We start from the raw sequence: 18,906 nt of genomic DNA, 5'->3' as shown, positions 1-18,906 counted from the left end.
AGATTAGGGGTTTGCTATTTCAACTAAGAAGACGCTCAACTTATAAACTCATGACAAAGGCACTGATCGCAATTTGGAGGACATCAATTAATTAACGTGGTCGGAAACCGCAGTCTCCCAGTTCACAAGGTCTGCTCCGTACCTAGCCGAGAACACGAGAAGCTACACTGCGAGCATGTTCGTGGTCGTGCTCGTCAGTAGCGTAGGATGTCTCGGTAGGCTGGGCTGAGGTCTGGGTCTGGTATGCAACTGGCTCTTGACCAACGACAGAGGGCTCGGACGAAGTAGCGTACTGGTCGGCGTGCTGAGTGTACTCAGACTGCTGGGTAGGGTATTCAGACTGTTGAGTAAGGTGCTCGGAGTGCTGAGTGGGGTACTCGGACTGCTGGGCGTAGTGCTGAGTGGGAGCAGCACCTTGCGAGGACACGGGAGCAGCGGGCATGGCGTTGGTACCAAGGTTACCAGCGTTGGTGTGAATGGGCTCAACGTTGGGAGTCCAGGCTCTAAGCTCGTCTTCGGCAACGTTCAAGACTTCTCTTGCAGTCTCAGCGTGGGAGAAGGTGGGGTGGACGTCTCCAGGGACAATGGGAGTATCGTCGACGAGGTTAAGCAACTTTCTTGCGTTCTTGGCCAGCAGGATCTGCTTCTCGGCGCGCTCGATGATAGCGGCGGTGTGAAGGTCGTAGGCCTCCTTGAACTTCTGGCGGGTGATGTTGGTAAGCTGAGCCTCGGCGACGAGAGACTGAGCCTCTGCGCGGACGAGCTCCTGCTCGAGGGTGACAATCTTGACAGAGCTGGGCTCCTTGTACTTCAGCTTCTGGATCTCGTCGGCAATCTGGAGATGGGTTAGTATGTTTGCTTGTCGTGTGTAAAACTTCATAACGAACCTTGGCCTTTTGGTCGCGCGAGGGCTGAACTGAAGACTCGGTGTTGCGGATCTGCTTGAGGACACCTCTGCTCTCCTCAAGGCCGGAAGCCAGAACATCCTCCTGCTCGGCGATCTCAGCCAGCAAAACACCAAGCTTGTCTGAGATCTCCGAGATGGCGTCGTCACCAGTCTCCTCACCCCAGTCGCTGAGTTGGGAGGCGATGTTGGCCTGCTCCTTGGCAGCAGCTTCGTATGCGCCAATGGCGTGGTTCTCGGTCTTGATCAAGCGGTAGAGCTTCTTGGAGAGATCGGGCTGTTGGTGGCCGCGGAGACTGGCCATGGTGAAGCGGTGCTTGTTGGACGACTTCTCGCCGCTCTGGCCCTTTGACCGGATGGAGAGGGAACGGTTCCTGTCGAAGGCATCAGAGATGAACAAGAATATTGGGACAGGCATGGCGAAAGCTCGATATTACTGACATGATGAAAATAGGAGAATCTGGCTTTGTAAGTTAGGTATGTGCTGAGTGATGGCCCAACAGAGTCGCAGTTGCAGTTTACGTCTCTGTGTTTGAATGAGAAAGAAGTTTGGAATCAGGAATGCGCAGAGGAAACAACGACGCAGAGAGGCGCATCCGGAGGAAGCTGCGACGTCATGGGGTCTCACATGCTCGCCTGCCGTTGCCGATCAATTCGAGGGGTCCAGCCACTCGGTGCGCGTCCTTCTGCCTTTCGTATCCATACCGGTGCTTCCGCTATCTCGATTATCGAGTCTTGTCTGTCGAGTGTTCAATGAAGTCTTGCTTCTGGGCTCGACCTCGTGCACTGCTTGATCATCCTGAGTCTGAGAGGAAACGAACAGGCTTCATTGCAGACATGAAATCCAACGTTATCAACAACCAGAGTGGACTTGACGTTTCTCGTAACCATTGCGTATAAAACATTACACCTTTCCAACATTATCTTCCATCCCCATCATAATCGTACAGTGTTTGCAATCCTCGACTCAGCCAGTCATGAGCATCATCTCTCGACCACTCTGATGTCGCGATGAGAATAGTCGATTGAAGGCTGGCTCGAGCGATAGACGTAGCGCACCGGAGCGTCGCTGGACCGATAATCGTTGCCATGGTTGCTGTATCTTCGACGATTCTTCGGAAGTGGTGATGTCCGTCGAGCTGGCCTAGCGTGATAATTGGAAACATGTCGTGCTGGCTGGTTCCAATCTCTTCCGACGCGCTCTTCTTTGCTCGTGATAATGCACATATTGTCCTAAGTCGATGCAGCTATTCGGCGGGGTCGATGGCGTGTTGGGAACGTGTTTGGTGGCTTCTGTGATGGTTTCGAGATTTGTCTGGAGAGGACAATTACTTATCGATCGAAGATGGGTATGAGCCTCTGTTTGACGAGTAGGTTGCAAGACCACAGCAAACTCTTGAGTCGCTCACGATACTTCCCGTGCCTCTATTCCGTGCCTCACAAAAATCATCATCGTTCATATGACGCGGCTGACCCTGTCCGGATTATGTGGCGTCAAGCCAGACCTCACGGAATACAGACATCTGAGAGTTGAAAGGGTGTCGCATACAAATCGACCTTCCGACTGGTATGAACATGCTGTTCTTGAGCACTGGAGACTCCACGTTTGTCCTGGCGTCCACCTGCCTCCTACGACTCCATCTTTCTAGGGCGGCAAACAACGACTTGCGAGCTCTGAAAATACACAAAGACCTCGAAGACAGAGGAGTATCCAAAGAGAGTCGAGAAAGAGACTGCAGTTCAATGATGACTATCTTCATTATCGACGACATCATGCACTCTAATTGTTACTATTGTGCTCCTTTTTGCGCATGGAGTTGTCAGCGGATCTCTCTAAGCTAATGTGGCCAACCTTTGCCGTACGCCAACTCCTCCTCATCACGGTCCAAAGAATCAGGAATGACGATTGCCGAATGTTCTCTGCCAGGAGTTCTAGGAGCTTCTCCTTCTCCCACAAGACCGCTCATACGATCCACATCCATGGGCTCACCAGAGTCCTTCTCTGGAGCATCCTCTCCGGGACGCTCCGGCGACTCCATTGACTCCAAACCAGTCTTGACCTCAACATCGATATCCTCTGCATCCTCCATATCTTCTTCCCAGGCATCCACGACCGCGACTCTAGCTTTGCAGATGACGGTATATCTGTCATCCTGCCCATCACCAGCATCTTCCTCATCCTCTTCGGTCTCATCGACTTCAACATCCTCTTCAATCCTGCAAAGCTGTGGGAATAGACTTGCTTTGACAAAGCCGGTCTCCTCCCAGAACATTCCCTCCATACGAGCCCGGCTGAATTGCACCGGAGATCCTTTGCGGCTTGCATCCATCATGTCCAGCTTGTAGTTCCACTCTTGGTAGTGAAGCATGCGGAGGGTAGTGAGATGCGGAGCGATAGCATCCGAAAGCCTACGGCGAATTGCATCGGTGAAATCCAAGGTTGTCACGGTCTCAAGATGTTCTTTCATGTTGTCCAAAAGGAGTTCCAGAGAATCTGCTCTTGCTTGAAGCATCGATTCTCTATAATTGGTGGTCAGAACGGTGCTAGTCAATGCGAGCCATCTCTTGACATCCTGTTGTGCCTTGGGGGTTTGCGTATTCTCTGGATCATGAAGTAAGCTTCTCGTCCGGAGACCAGTAAGACCAAACGTACCTGCGAAGGTTATCCAGGCCCACCAGGCAGCCTGAATTGGATCCTTGTTGGGAAGGCCAAAGACAAATTGGTTGTTGACAAATTGAGTAAAGGCTCTGGAAACGAGAGAGATGCAGACGTGCAGTTTGTCGTCTGAAGTGTTGTCTCTCCAGCTGGGCACTCGTTTGGATAGGAATCTTGTCAGATACCCATCTGACGACAACATGGATCTGACATCTGTAGTACCACGCGTCAATTCTCTTTTCCTCGCGATAGAATTTCACAGACTGACCAAATTCTTGCTTGCGGCGGACCATCAGAAAGCACTCGCGGAATCTTTCGTAAATCTGGTCCATGACTTTGCGGAATGTTTCGTCTCCCAGCTGTTTGTCTAGCCTAGTTGAAGCTGCGATACTTTGCTTAACTTCGTAGTCGAGAGACACACGAGATTCTCCGGTCTTCTCTACAACTTGGGCCAGTTTCTCCTGTAAGTCGTTACGCTCCTTGACCATGTCTCTGATCTTCTGCGTCTTCTCCTTCGCTCTTATCATTTGTCCATCACGCTCTTGTTCGAGATCTGCAACCTCATCTTGAAGATTTTCGTTTTTTCCCTTCAGATCTTCGTTTTTTTCTCTCAGCTTTCGAATCTTCTTTTTGGCTGTGCCGTAAAGGTCGACCGCTTCGTTGTACTCATCCACGAGACTGTTGTATTCGAGAATGCCGTCTTCTTGACATTTCCGAAGTACTCGCTTGAGGCGCTCATTTTCTTGCAACAGATCTCTGTAGTTCCTACTGTAGAGTTAGACTTGCGCACATCGAACGCGTTCAGATACACAAACTCGATAGTTGAACACATGGTTGCTGGTTCAAGGTTGGGAAGAAGGTGCTGGCGCTGACTGGTTGGTAGAGAAGAAGGGAAAGAAGGCTGAGCAGTGAAGTTGAACGGAGCCCGTAGTCACCGAGACTGACAGAATCTCAAAAGCTCCTCACTGTCACTTCACCTATTGGATTCAGTTCTTGCCGGCTGATCATCGCACCTCCCCATGTGCTAAAGTTTGTAAGTCCACAACCCTCCCATAAGAGCAAAGACTGTGGTACTCACTATAGAAAGGCACAAGTATTTTCGGATTAGAGACGACTCAAACGAGATTTGACTTGACATCGCTTCTCATCGAAGACCATCTGTTTTTTGGAGCCACTGTGTATTTTGATAGCTGTGCGCGTTATATACCTCAGCAGGGAGAGATGACACCCCCTCTACTCTGAGCTGAAACAGCATCTTCATTCGTCGCTCCATCCCTATTTACTGTCTAGAAATAGCGTCTAAACCTCACTTGTGAAGCTTTGCCTTCACTCTCCCAACTTATCTATTCGCTCCATCCGACTTCACTTCAGGCCTCAGCCTCCTCCCTCATCCTTTCCTTACTGTCTACGCTTACTACTCTGACTACCTCTCATCACTTCTTTTCTTTGATCGTCCCCCATTCACAGAATCGATAACCATGCCTCCCGGTCGTCCTAAGAAAGACACCATCGTCGTAGGAGTGGACTTTGGTACCACTCACTCGGGGTGAGTTTACATCGCGCTGACAACCTATCAAATTTGCGACTGACAGCTATACAGTGTGTCGTACACCTACCGTGGCAAGCCAGACTCTTCTAGTGAGATTCCAGTTGTAAGAGGGTATGTATTGTGTCCACATCACTCACTCATCGCGTCTGACACATTCTTCCAGATAACAGGAAGGCACAGGCTGTGACAAAGTGCCTACACAGTTGCAGTATGAGGTCTCCTCAGAAGCCACGCCTCTGCCCAGTCGCAAACGCCGCGCCGCTGGCAGTTACGCTGACTTGAACAAAGCCGATGTCCATGTCGTCAAGTGGGGCTTCCCTGCTATGAAAGAGAAGGAATCCATCCAGATGCTCAAACTTCTTCTGGATCCGCAGCAGGAGCTTCCTCCCTACGTCTCTCGTACCAAACTTGAAGCTCAACTCAAGCAAATTGGAAGAAGTGCTGTGGAAGCCACTGCAGACTTCTTGGAGAAGTTGAAGGCACAGGCCCTTGAAGCCCTTGACAAACGTTATGGCAAAAATTCATGGCTTCGACCAAGATTGACTACATTCTCACGGTCCCAGCTGTCTGGTCTGATGCGGCTAAGGATGCAACTCTGAAGGCCACTGAGATGGCAAAACTTCGCAACTTGCAGATGATCACAGAGCCCGAGGCTGCCGGACTCTACGCCCTCAAGCAGATGGAGGGTGTCACACTTGCTGAAGGCGATACCTACATCGTCTGCGACGCAGGCGGAGGTACGAAGAACCCCACCATCTTTAACCATGACAAATATGCTGATCGAACTCTTGCACATAGGTACTGTTGATCTTATCTCCTACGAAGTCAAATCATTGAAGCCCCTTCGTTTTGAGGAGTGTGCTGCAGGCACTGGTGGTATATGTGGAAGCGGTATCCTCAACATGAGATTCGAGGACCATGTCAAGGCTCGCATGGGTCTCACTGCTTTCGAGGAATACTGTGAGCAGAATCCCAAGGACTGGAACAGATGTGTCGAGCATTTCGAGTAACGCACCAAGAGAGGCTTCAACCCTCACGCCTTACAGAACACTGACGACATGGATGATGCAAGTATTCCTCTGGCCGGCGCAAAGGAAGACCCTCGTGCTGGTATCGAAAAGAACTACATCATCCTCGACGCCGAGAATCTCCACGACATCTTCCGTCCCGTCATGGAGTCTATCGTCAAGCTTTGCGACGAACAGTACATCGCCTTGCGCAAGGCAAAGAAGAAGGCCAAGGGTCTCATCCTAGTCGGCGGTTTTGGCGAAAGCAATCATCTCCACAACGTTCTCAAACTGCACTTCGCCGGCACTAAAGACTTCGATATTCTTCAGCCCCCTAACGCCTGGTCTGCCGCTGCTCGCGGTGCAGTCATTCACTGCATCGAAGGTGATAGTCTTGTCGAAGCCGGCGTAGCCAGACACCACTACGGCGTCATCAACCGCCTTCCATTCGAGCCAGGAAAGCACAGCCGCAAAAACTGTGTCTTTGACCCCGACGATGAAAAGTGGTATGCCGAGAATCAGATCGAATGGTTTGTCAAGAAGAATGAGAGCATCTCTGCGAGAACTCCAATGGTGTTGCCTTTCCACTTTCCCGCTTACGACAAGCTGACATCCGAGACCATCACTCTGGTCGTCAGCGACGAAGAAGAAGCTCCTCTGGAGTTCGTGTTTACAGGACGCACCCGCACCCTTGGCACCATCGAAGTCAATCTCGAAAAAGTCGCTGCTAACCGTTGGAAGAAGCAGAAGACTTTCTCCGGCAAGAATTTCGTGAGTCTGAATTACCAAGTCGGTATGGTCTTTGGCTCTGGAGGTCTCATGTTTGACATGAGAGTCGGCTCAAAGATTTGCGGCTCTTTGAGAGCCAAATACGAATGATCGCATCTTATCAGCAATCGATATCGTATTGGGGCGGGGATCTCATTCTGTATCAGCGTATTTCTGCATCTCTACGGATCAAGTAGAGATCATCAACGACATATCAAGTGGGGTACATCAGACCAACTTATTTCTTTTGTTTTCCAATGGAGGATGTTCATGGCAAAGAAAAGTATGAGATCAAGGAACGCAAGTATCGAGCAGAGATGGAAGACAGAAACGAAAACATAGGAGAAAAATCTGCAGATTCCGGAGCGAATTTCGAGGAACAGTTTCAAGCAGATCAGAATCAACATTATGCCCACTCTAAACCACGTCTTTGTACTGTTGTGCTAGAATAGTAGTAGTCAAGTACAGAGATAGTAATCTCGTAACGTAAGTGGTTAAGAACATAAGTTGCTTCTGTTGAAGGTAGCTCATCATTGAATTCTGATTTGATACAAGTGAGTTGACAAACCGTGATATACTTGACACGTCAAGAATTGGGCTAAGAGGGTGCTAGAATGGTCGAAGAGCGAACATGTCGGAAACAACTCAAGGAGGTATAAAAGATACGTCGCGCCTTCCTCCCTTTTCAAAGTTCTCGACCTCTTCCCGCAGTGACCAGTAGCACATTCATACATGATCGGAATGCACAATCCTCTATCAGAACGGAAGCGCAGCTCAAGAGAATCTTCTGAGGGGTCTTCCCCGTGGTCATTGTATCATTTTGCAAAGTACCCTACATTTTATAGCAAGAGACCTAGACAAAGGATGACTGCATCTGGCGCGGAGATGTATTCGTATCCGGACGACGCGGTCCCACTCCCTCCTCGTGTGCTAAATTTCGTCATTCCCACTGCCACTCCACTTCCGCTCTTACGATAACATATAGGCGGACTAGGAGCTATCATAATGCACAGTTCTTTCCAGATCTTGGCAAAGTCCAGAGAGAGCCCATGATGTATTAACTCTCGTTGGAAGCTGTTGCTTTGCACATGGGGAGGTTCAAGACATCCATTGTCTTTCTGGCTTAGATGATCAACATGAAAGTTGCAAAATGTGACAAGTATGCACAGGACAACCAAAACTATTTCGGAGTAAGTGCTGCTGTAGCGCTCTTCTCGTGACTAGTTGAGTAAGCGGAAAATCTATGGCCCATTCCATTAGAACCCTACAGAACATCTCAGGTATGAACTGTAGGAGCAGGATGTCATCGAGCTTCACCGTTCCACCGGTGTTTCACTCGTTTCTGTCTCCGTTCTAGCTCTGACTTTGTTCACACGTTGAGACTCCTCTTGGACTTTGATGCTTGCCCACGTGAATCTCATTGTAATCAACCCAGGTATGGGCAGATACTTCTACTGAGATGCATGATCTTGCGAGAGATTTACTCAGGTTGACAGTCGGAGTACAAGCTGATCGATACATCGATACCAGATTGTGGCTTCGATGTATCATAGTAAACCATGATCTCCTCAAATATCAAGATCACCAGAACAACACGAACTAGTCGCAATGAATTCTTGCAACTCATCCCAGAGTTCAACGTTATACGCGATGGCGGACCCGTGCATTCCGGAAACCCAGAAACATCATCTTCGATTCTTATATCCGAGTCATGGACCAGTTTCGGACCTCACTGGACTATATCCAACCCAAGGCTGGACACTAACAGAGACGGTTCCAAATTTGGACGGACTGATTATTTTCACAGATGTATGAGTACTTTGGATGGTCTTCGGGACAAACACCATATATGCGCTGCAAGCCTCCAATATGCAGATGCATAGATGTGGGCGCTATACATCGGCCGTACCATACATGTACCATGTACAGGATATGGAGTCGGCCATATCGCTACGAGACATGCAACGACGACGGGATCTTGCATAACTGATACCCCAAAGTGGTATATTTTCTACCCAACTGATCAACATCAGTAATCAGTCGGCATGAAGCCTGGATCATGTCTGAAACCTTCACATCATATTCCCGAGGCAATGCAAGACCACAACATGGGGTTGTAAGAATCGCGACAACGCCGGACATTCACGCGCATTGAGAGCCAGCGAACATGACACTTTTCCGGAGGACTAACACAATGCCTACGGAGAGAAGACTACTGGACTTGCCTTCCTGAAGAAAGACAATCGATGTCTACGCAAGCGTCGATACAAAAGCATTGGCACAGACGCAAGGGAATTGATCAATTATTTGAGGCATATGCGACGTCCCCGGCTGACGGCAGCACGAAGCTTTCACGTCTTGCCAGCCGCCTCGGGTGGGGGGCGAGTCTAAATTTAACGTCTCATCTTGACCGTCCGAACCAGGTTAACTGCAAACATCTGAAATCTCCCTACACATTTGGATTTCACATCCAAATCTTCTCAATGTTCGCTTGCGTTCTCTGTGCAGAGACACACAGACCCACACGGGAAGGGTCGCGGTTGGGGATATGCACAATGTGCATGTGAACCATGCCGCTCAGAAGTCCACAATCACTCCAGACGATCATCGAACCAAACCGATTGGTTACATCTCATCCAGATCTACTTCCCTGGACCAGATGCGGTAGGGACCCAATCGTACACATCTGCACCTGTGTGCATGGGTTTGGAAGAGTTGGCTCGTTCCACGGCAATGTGACGGCACTCTTGTCTGCATCGTCACCGGATCTTGGCCAAGATCGCAGCTGATTGAGTTTTGAGGTCAACTGTAAGCTTCTGGGACCTGCAGTTGAAACTGGAACGAGTCGAGATGACACTTATTGTGCGTTCCTGGGACCTGCAGACACACATAGGTATTCGGTGACATTCCAAATCGCGCAGACGTATGCATGGCTGTCTCCAAGGATAACAATATGTTCTTCTGCCTTTTCCAACACACTGGAATGCCGCTGACAGTGGGCTCTCGATAAGATGTGGAGCAAAAGACCTTTTTGGCCATGATCCTAGCAAAGGTCCACGAGAGCATTCGGAAGCTAGGTGAAGTCCAATGAACCGAGGTCCAAGCCACACAGCACCAGCCCCTTCGACAGTTTGCACCGACATGGGTCTGAAAAGCTGTAAGTCGCGATCCGTTGAATGAGATACGAAGCCTAAATCGGCGAAAGGTCTGCGTCTGCCACGTATTAGTGTTCCATACTATCGACCCTGTCTCTATGCAGCCGTCTTCTGGACTTCGAGTCTTCTCAAGCATCTGGTCCGGACCACATGCGTCCTATGCCATGGCAATCTCTGCCTCGAGCGTATGATGCTGCGGCAGCACCAGCTGATCTCAGACGATGTGCAATGCTTGACAGCCGAGGCTACCGTCGATAACTATCTCTGGCTATATCTGGATCTCTTCGCCGCCAAGATATATGCGCGGCTCTTCAGCTAAGCTCAGCACGATGCATAGTGTACATTGCACTAGTGGTGAACCATCTCTATCGGTAAACCCAACTGGATTCGAGTTGAGCCTGATTTTGGGGCTCGATTTGGGAAACTCAATGCAGCTTGAAAGCCACACGCATAGATGTAAGCTGAGTATGTCGTTGGCCCCATCATGGTGTGTGTGGATGTCTGCACATGGGCGATGGAGCTTTAAAGAAGCAGATCCCAGCGATCTCTACCTACACATCGACTCATTCTTCATCCACTGCTATACTTTGCATATCTGATCTGACGTCGTTCCATTCTTTGATCCAATTTTTGCATACAACGCTGCCCTCGAGCCCGCCACGCAGGACTGAGTGCCATCGCGAGTTGCCTCCGACATCCCACACCATGGGCTTAAAGTCCTACTTTCGCAAGCCGGCCAGGAAAGATGCCGAAAAATCCGAGCATAAGGAACCAACAAGCGGTTCTCTCACGCCGTGGGCACCAACATCCGACACGCCTATGTCCCGTGAGTCTGTGGTCTCACAAAGCATGCCAATGCATCGACTCAACGAAGCAAGATGTGAACTCATGGTCAACCATTTGTGGTCTCAACAGGCCAAGATGCTCTGGTACGCTGGAGGCGAAGACGAGGGTGTGGTGATCAAGCAAGGCCGCGACAAATACGTCTGCTGCCCTCCTGATTTAAGCAGGGCTGACGGCTTCTTTGAGGCTATCAAATCTCTGAACGTAAAGGTATGTATCTATATCCCGATCATTGTTGTACGTATTAAGTGATCATTAGAGCGCCATGACACTCAACACACGCATGATCAGGCTCCTCGTTCAGAGCAGCGATCAAAGTTCCATCCCAATAGGTCGGAACCTGAACCTCCAGGTCCTTCCTGACATTTCGTATCTGAGCCGCTGCGCAAAGCATCAATTTGCGGCATTCATCGCCGACAGAGGCATATTGGTAGTCTGGGATGACCAACCGGAACATCTTATCGACCGTGCCAAAGTCCTGGAGAAAAGTATCATGGACTTGATTTGGTCCAGCCAGGCCGACCAGGAATCCTCGGAGAAGGACACCAACGTATCGGTCAACGAACTGGACATCACTGAAAGTCAAGAGGACTTGGCAGAGAAACCCCGTCGCATAGTGCTACTTCACTCGATCACGACTGCACTGACGCTCTGTCTTATCATCGTTACTCTCGGCGCTGGATATCGAAAGATCGTGCAAGAGATTGCACTTGACAATAGTTACACCCGCTTGGCTTTGATAGCGACGGCCCCGGTCACCATATGGGTATCATTTTTCTTCTTCCAAGCTCTCATTGGCAACATCTTTCAGATATTCGGCCCGATCAGCCAGGTACAGAGCAACACCAAATACTACTCTGGCCTTCCTCCAAAGCGACTTCCCGGTGGTTCACCCTTGCCTCACGTCACGATTCAATGCCCCGTCTATAAAGAGGGTTTGCAGACCGTCATCGCTCCAACGGTGTTCTCTATCAAAGCTGCCATTTCGACCTACGAGATGCAAGGCGGAACAGCAAATATCTTCATCAACGATGATGGTATGCAGCTATTGTCTCGTGAAGAAGCTCAAGCTCGTCAAGACTTCTATGAAGAACACAGCATTGGATGGGTAGCTCGCCCCCGTCATGATCCGAAAGGAGAGCACAATCCTGTTCCATTCGTCAGAAGAGGCAAATTCAAGAAAGCCTCAAACATGAACTATGCTCTTTGGGTCAGCAACCGTGTCGAAGACAAGATGGCAGAACCAAGTCCAAGGCCACCACACTGGACTCAAGTGGATGAGGCTGCTTTGTACGTCAGAGCGCTTGCGGAAGTCATCGAAGAGGACGAGAATCGAACCTGGGCTGACGGCAACGTCCGTATGGGCGATTTCATACTCCTCATCGACTCCGACACGCGAGTGCCAACTGATTGCCTACTTGATGCGGTCAGCGAGATGACGAATTCACCACAAGTCGCCATCATTCAGTATTCATCTGGAGTAATGAATGTGACACAAAACTTCTTTGAGAATGGCATTACCTTCTTCACAAATATGGTTTATACGCAGATCAAGTACGCCATCGCAAACGGTGACGTTGCGCCGTTTGTTGGACATAACGCAATCCTCCGGTGGTCCGCCGTACAGGACATCGCGTACGATTGTGCGGACGATCTACGTGAGAAGTACTGGTCAGAAGCCACTGTATCGGAAGACTTCGACATGGCCCTCCGTTTGCAGTCCGAGGGTTATCTCGTGCGATTCGGCGCATATACTGGAGACGGCTTTAAAGAGGGAGTGTCGCTCACTGTGTACGATGAGCTAGCCCGCTGGGAAAAGTATGCATATGGCTGCAGTGAACTACTATTCCATCCGATACGATACTGGCCGACCCGAGGACCTTTTACAAAGCTTTTCCGCTCATTCATCACCTCGGGAATGCCACTGCCATCAAAGCTTACTATCATGTCATACATCGGAACCTACTACGCTATCGGGTGTGCATGGTTACTCACTCTTCTCAACTACTTCATCGTCGGTTGGTACAATACCATCCTCGATAAGTACTACCTCAACTCATTCCAGGTCTATCTCTCTATCATTGTGGTGTTTACAGGCCTTGGAAACGTTGCTCTGGCTGTTCTTCGCTACCGCCTTGGAGAGAAATCGCTTCTTGGTTCACTAGTCACCAACTTGATGTGGATCCCACTAATGTCTATCTTCCTCGGTGGCCTTTCGCTTCACGTATCCCAGGCCCTTCTATCCCACCTGGTCGGTATCGACATGAATTGGGGCGCCACTTCCAAAGAAGCAGAGAACACCACCTTTTTCCAAGAGGTGCCCAAAGTGATCAAGAAATTTGGATTCACATTTTTGTTTTGTATCACGGCTTCCATCGGCATGGTGGTGCTTGCATGTGTGGTTCCTGAGTTCTGGAGGATTGACCAGTTCTTTGCTATCTATCCGCTTGCGACTGTTGTTGTCAGTCATTTTATGTTGCCTATTGTGCTTAATCCTAGTCTTATGTTGTTCACATGGTAGGGTGGGAGTCAGGAGGTTTTTGTAGTTGTTGGTATGCTCATTGATCTAAAACATCCGTCGATGGGCACCCTCTCTCTGTGATCATCCTTCGACTCTGAAAAGCACTCTGCATTTTTATAGCTACTACGAGAGACTCCACGTCGGAGGGAGAGAAGCTCGAAGTATCCGACTGTTCAAAGTCCATGATTGGCTCTCTCCCGTAATGATTAGTAGCGCATTTGTACTATAGGAATGCACAGTCTTCAGTGAAACATGAGTGAATCCTTTGAAACGCATCAAGAAAAGCTATCTCCTTGGGCATCATTCTAGTGTGGAAAGTATTCTGCATTTTCACAGCTGCATTAATCACAACCTGAAACGCTACGTTGATCGCGAGCCTACCCAGAAGGTCAAGAAGGCCGCTGAGAAGGACGTCAAGAAGGTCGAGAAGAAGAAGGGCAAGAAAGCCCAGGTCGATGAGAGAGTGAGAGTGAGCACGAGGACGAGGACGAGGACGAGGACATCACCTGTGACAAGTCTGACAGCCATGATGGTCCTAAGGGTAGCGGAAGAGGCGTTTCTCTACGAAGGCTCAATACAGTGATACTGAACAAGTGCACAGTTCTTGTAAGATGGTAGACCAGTCCAGAGAGAGGCCATAGAAGTATAGCTCTCAGTGGATGCCGACTGTCGAGCAAAGACTTGGTGCATTTCTATAGCTATAACACGACACCCTGAACATGGGAAAGACATCAGACTGGTTCATAGAGAGCTGAGCATATCACGACTCTCAGTGGACACTACCTATTTGCTAGAGACACTGTGCATTTTCACAGCTACATTAGACTAGCTCTTCGTACGCGGGAGGATATCAAGCCTTCTGCGTGCCCATTTCATCCACACTGACTACTTCATCACCACTGTGAGTTTCAACGCCGTGATTAATTCTGTCCTTCTCTGTCCTTGCACACATCCACGAGACACCTGCCGTCCAGATGGCTAGGGCTATTGAACAACCAATCATTGCCCACATTCCTCGAGTGAATTTAGGAGCAAAGTTTGCCGAATAAAACACAATCGACCACCACGCGTTCACAGCGCCACTAAGCGCATTCATGGAAGCTATGACAACGGCACGAAGGCTGTCTTCCTCGTAGCGAAGAGCATCGTTCGCCCAGGCAAAAAACGTTGCTTGACCTAAGAGATACGTCAATGGTGTGCAGAGATGCAGCCAACAGAGAAGACTTACACGCATAGACGGACCCAGCCCAATAGTATGCTGCAAAAGTGGATGCTGTAGTGGCAGAAGGGGCAAGTATCATAGCGGACGTAATGATACCAGTGATACCGATCCAGTAACCGACAAGATACCTCTTACCACCCAAGAAGTCCGTGAGCGTAGCCCAGAAGAGGGTAGATACGATACCCACTGCTGGAACACCAGTGGGATAATTGTTGAGCTGAGACACCGAGTACTTGCGCCCCGGGTGAGCTTTCATGTACAGAGCAAGGAGAGAGTTTGACGAGAATGACTCCGTTTCTCCGGCTATTATCCACAACATAACAAAGCCGTACCAGTACCAGGAACCGAAGACTCGCTTGACGAATGCCCAGTTAAAGGGTGCGCGTTGAACATGGCGAGGGACTCGGGAACGAGCAAGTTCGCGCTCGGCTTCAGAGAGATACGGTACTTGGGTCGTTTGCGGGGTGTCTGGGAACAAGAGGAATCCATAGAGGGCAACAGGTACACACATCAGACCATCAACGATAAAAAGCCATCTCCAGCCAGCCAATCCTTGTAGGCCGTCCATGGAAGAGTGAATAATCGTCTGCAGTAGTCCCCCGAATAGCGTGCCTCCAAGGCCTGAAGCAGTAAAGACGCCGGATCGTTTTCCCAATTCGCGCTCAGTGTACCAAGCCCCTAAGATGTAGTGTGTTCCGACAAAGGTGCTCGATTCTGCTAAGGCTTGAAAGAAGCGGATGGCCATGATAGATTGAGGATTGTGGGTGGCGGCCGTAATCATCGTCAAGCAACCCCAGACGATCATCATGGACGGGAAGAAATATCGAGGCTTGATATAGTAGAGGGCCAAATTTGATGGCACCTGACCAATCACATAGCCGTTTGAAGACGTTAGCCGTGTCGTTCTAGAAAGTGAACTGCGATTCATGCATGCAGCTGTAAAATTGCACAATGTTCACCAGACCAGAGATAATTCCAGAGAGAGCATCATTCATCGCTTCTCGAAGGATAATACCCCCTCTCTCGACGACATTGTGGCCTTCTGTAGCGTAGGTGGCTTTCGGGCTTTGTGGAAGGGTTGTGGAAAGTTATCACTTACCAACGGTGAAGACAGTGTTGATTTGAGTAAGTTCGTTCCCTTTGAAATCAAGATCTTCCTTCATACCGGATACATAGGCGTTGGTGAGGTTGCTGCGATCCAGCTAAGTACGTATCAGTCAACGATACGTATAACAATGATTTGAGGCAAGCTCACATAATTCAAGAAGTACATCAGACAGCAGAACGTTAGGATGAAGAAATCAAGCTTCTGTACCAGCTTCCTCTCTCCCTCGGAGCTGCCTCCAGGACTCAGATACTCTCTGAACTTGGTAGCCACAGCCATCTTGATCTCTAGGAATTGGTCGACAAATAGGTGGATAAATATGTAATGCAAAAGGGTCGTTTGTTACTTCATCTTATATTGATCAGCGCAATGTGCAAGTCGGCGTATCAAGATAGGGCATGAGATGCACAGCGGCACAGACTGCTGATGATAAGAACAGTTGCCTTATCGAAGTACAGTGTCGAAAGTGCAGCTCTTGAGGTCCAATGGAGAAAAAACCCCTCGGCTGCTGAGATCAAGGTGGTTTAAGGTGGGCTGCCAAGCTTTGTGGGGCAAAAGATAGGGCAGATATGAGACAGGGTTGCCCGGAGCCGCGGTGATCTGCAAGATAGGCCTCGGGCAACAACGATTATCACGTGCGGGGTTTATAAAGACGGGATGTTGAGATTATGGATGGAAGGACACTTCGGCATAGGTTCCCAAGGAATAAACGACATACCGACATGACACGCAACTGGCAAGATATCGCAAAGGCCAAGCAGGCAGCACTGTTTAAATCTATTCCAAAGGAATGGCTTATACCAGCGGATCTCATGCCTTCGGAATCTCAATTGGACGTGACAGGCTTCCCAAAAGAGAGTGGCTTCTTCACCGGCAATGAGTTGAAGTACACTTCTGCTACTATACCAGAACTTCTGCAAAAGATTCACAGCGGTCAATGGAAAGCAGCAGATGTTGCTCAAGCATTCTCGAAACGAGCTGCTGTATGTCATCAGTTGACCAACTGCTTGAGCGAAACTCTTTTTCCTGAAGCATTGAAGAGAGCAAACTTTCTCGATGAGCATCTGGCAAAGACTGGAAAGCCTGTTGGCCCACTTCATGGCCTTCCTATATCGCTCAAGGACAACTTCAACATCATCGGCAAGGACTCGACCATTGGATTTGTGGCTTGGGTGGATCAGCCTGCGACATACAACACGGTTTTGGTGGATCTGCTGACCAAAGCTGGGGCGGTGCTCTATGTCAAGACGAACGTTCCTACTGGTGAGCTGTCCTGTTGCTTGATTTTGATCATCAGAGAAGACTTGCTGACTTCGTATGTGTAGCAATGATGATCGCGGAGTCTGTAAACAACACTTTTGGTCGCACTGTCAACCCTCTGAACAGAAGGCTGACCTCTGGTGGGTCTTCAGGAGGTGAGAGTGCTTTGATCAGTTTCGGTGGCAGTGTGCTCGGTGTTGGCACGGATATCGGTGAGTCAATGACGAGGCACTCTGCGCATGTCAGAGATTTGTCGTGTTGGAGCTATAGAAGTACACAATGCCTTCCAGACAAGAGCAATTTCCACAGAGAGGAGTAATACTGAAGGGATTGTGCATCCCTATAGCTCTAAACACTAACTCTCTTCGCATCTGGAGAGGACTGTTATGGTATACGATTTGCTTGCTGACTTTGACATTTAGGTGGCTCTTTACGTATACCTGCAGCTTGCACTGGCATCTTCACCTTGAGACCTTCCTTCGGTCGCTTCCCAACGGCCCTCGCGAAAAGTGGACTAGCAGGGCAAGAAGCTGTCAATTCCGTCAATGGACCCATGGCTCGTAGTCTCGACGACATCGAGTTCTTCGCAAAGAATGTTGTGGGTGCGGAACCTTGGATGCTTGACCCCAAATGCCTGCCAATACCCTGGCGTCCTGTTGATGTGGGCAAGAAGTTGCGATTGGGCGTCATCTGGAACGATGGCATGGTCGTGTAAGACAAGACAACTCGCGGGTTTCGGAAACAAAGCTGATCACAATATCCTAGCCCTACTCCGCCAGTGCGTCGGGCGCTGAAACATGCGGTTGAGAAACTGCAGCAAGCCGGCCATGAGATTGTTGATTGGGAACCGGAATTGCATCAAGAAGCGGTGGATCTACTCGTGAGTGAACGGCTGGCTACAGTGACGGTCTTCAGCTAACACAGATGATAGGGGGAGTTCTTCCTTGCAGACGGAGCCAAGTCGGTCAGAGATATCCTGGCTCCAGTAGACGAGCCGTTCAGAGAAGAGATGCAAGCCTACTCTGAGGCACAAGAGATAGGAGTGCATGCTATGTGGCAGCTTCAAGCACAAAGATCGAAACTGTGCAAAGACTACCTTGACCGATGGACCAAAGCAGGTCTCGACGGAATCTTGTGTAAGTGTAACTGTACGAGCCTGTACTTTGAAACCGACTTGTTGACTCTGATAGGCCCAACGACACCTTTCGCATCTGTAGAACACGGCAAGTTCAAACACGTTGGCTACACGGTATGTTCTTCGAGCCAACAGAGTACAGAAAGAGCGACAGTCACTAAATTTAATACAGGGCGTGTTCAACATCCTAGACTACTCGGCCGTGTCTTTCCCGAGTGGAGTTGCGGCGGACAGGCAACTGGACAAGGCGGAGTCGGGCACGAAGCCGCTGTCGCAGGACGATGCACAGATCCAGGCAGAATGTGAGTGGCTTACAGACAGCATGAGAGTGAAGAAGCTAACTTTGGACCAGATAATGCAGAAGCAGTTCATGGAATGCCGGTGAGTCTGCAGCTCGTCGCCAATAGGCTGGAGGAAGAAAAGGTCGTAGCCATGACGAGGGTGGTGCTGGAAGGGCTTGGAGCGGCGGTATGACGCGTGAAATAATCACAACGCGTGTTCGCAGGTACTTAGCTATCTACGAGCATACCTGAATTCTAGAAAGATAGAGACGTGTCATGACGGCCTCGGTGAAGACTGTAGGGTGTGTGTGGAGGGAGATTGCGAGACAGGATCGAGGCGTGAAGCTCTGGCGAGCAATCAAAGTTTCAAGACACGGTGCAAAGTGGAAAGTGAGAGGAAGGTGTTGTCTTGCCGCAATTTGGCGGGGTGTCAAATTGCCCTCAAAAGTTGGCGTGTTTGCTTGCTCAGTGACGACCCAGACACGCCAACTTCCTTTGCC

At 49.6% G+C, this 18,906-nt stretch overlaps 6 protein-coding genes across 6 annotated transcripts; 3 read left to right on the top strand and 3 right to left on the bottom strand.

The window, feature by feature from the left end:
• Window positions 1–142: 142 nt before the first annotated feature.
• Window positions 143–1,208, bottom strand: M436DRAFT_50799 (uncharacterized protein; the record flags this gene model as incomplete). The annotated part of the gene is made up of 2 exons (XM_013570456.1): window positions 143–835; window positions 888–1,208. 2 exons carry the CDS (start codon window positions 1,206–1,208, stop codon window positions 143–145), a joined length of 1,014 nt encoding a protein of 337 aa, XP_013425910.1.
• A 1,534-nt stretch (window positions 1,209–2,742) lies between these two features.
• M436DRAFT_50619 (uncharacterized protein) lies at window positions 2,743–4,318 on the bottom strand (the record flags this gene model as incomplete). The annotated part of the gene is made up of 3 exons (XM_013570421.1): window positions 2,743–3,506; window positions 3,558–3,773; window positions 3,829–4,318. Coding segments are annotated over 3 exons (1,470 nt in total), but the record flags the coding sequence as incomplete, so codon positions are not given.
• A 720-nt stretch (window positions 4,319–5,038) lies between these two features.
• On the top strand, window positions 5,039–6,995 carry M436DRAFT_83260 (uncharacterized protein; the record flags this gene model as incomplete). The annotated part of the gene is made up of 6 exons (XM_013570547.1): window positions 5,039–5,106; window positions 5,161–5,212; window positions 5,280–5,616; window positions 5,673–5,846; window positions 5,908–6,101; window positions 6,156–6,995. 6 exons carry the CDS (start codon window positions 5,039–5,041, stop codon window positions 6,993–6,995), a joined length of 1,665 nt encoding a protein of 554 aa, XP_013426001.1.
• A 3,899-nt stretch (window positions 6,996–10,894) lies between these two features.
• M436DRAFT_50010 (uncharacterized protein) lies at window positions 10,895–13,403 on the top strand (the record flags this gene model as incomplete). Its single annotated transcript, XM_013570322.1, has 2 exons — window positions 10,895–11,092; window positions 11,142–13,403. 2 exons carry the CDS (start codon window positions 10,895–10,897, stop codon window positions 13,401–13,403), a joined length of 2,460 nt encoding a protein of 819 aa, XP_013425776.1.
• An 850-nt stretch (window positions 13,404–14,253) lies between these two features.
• M436DRAFT_50791 (pantothenate transporter-like protein) lies at window positions 14,254–16,009 on the bottom strand (the record flags this gene model as incomplete). The annotated part of the gene is made up of 4 exons (XM_013570451.1): window positions 14,254–14,579; window positions 14,632–15,530; window positions 15,721–15,827; window positions 15,881–16,009. 4 exons carry the CDS (start codon window positions 16,007–16,009, stop codon window positions 14,254–14,256), a joined length of 1,461 nt encoding a protein of 486 aa, XP_013425905.1.
• A 443-nt stretch (window positions 16,010–16,452) lies between these two features.
• On the top strand, window positions 16,453–18,599 carry M436DRAFT_50351 (fatty-acid amide hydrolase; the record flags this gene model as incomplete). Its single annotated transcript, XM_013570371.1, has 8 exons — window positions 16,453–16,993; window positions 17,056–17,202; window positions 17,413–17,701; window positions 17,756–17,870; window positions 17,922–18,126; window positions 18,181–18,239; window positions 18,298–18,427; window positions 18,478–18,599. The coding sequence occupies 8 exons, from the start codon at window positions 16,453–16,455 to the stop codon at window positions 18,597–18,599; spliced, it is 1,608 nt and encodes a 535-aa protein (XP_013425825.1).
• Between the last annotated feature and the right edge of the window lie 307 nt (window positions 18,600–18,906).

The sequence above is a fragment of the Aureobasidium namibiae genome (genome assembly GCF_000721765.1).
Source record: "Aureobasidium namibiae CBS 147.97 unplaced genomic scaffold scaffold_12, whole genome shotgun sequence".
NCBI lineage: Eukaryota > Fungi > Ascomycota > Dothideomycetes > Dothideales > Saccotheciaceae > Aureobasidium > Aureobasidium namibiae.
Note: the sequence above shows the minus strand (reverse complement) of the source record. Positions and strands in the feature narration are given on the sequence as shown.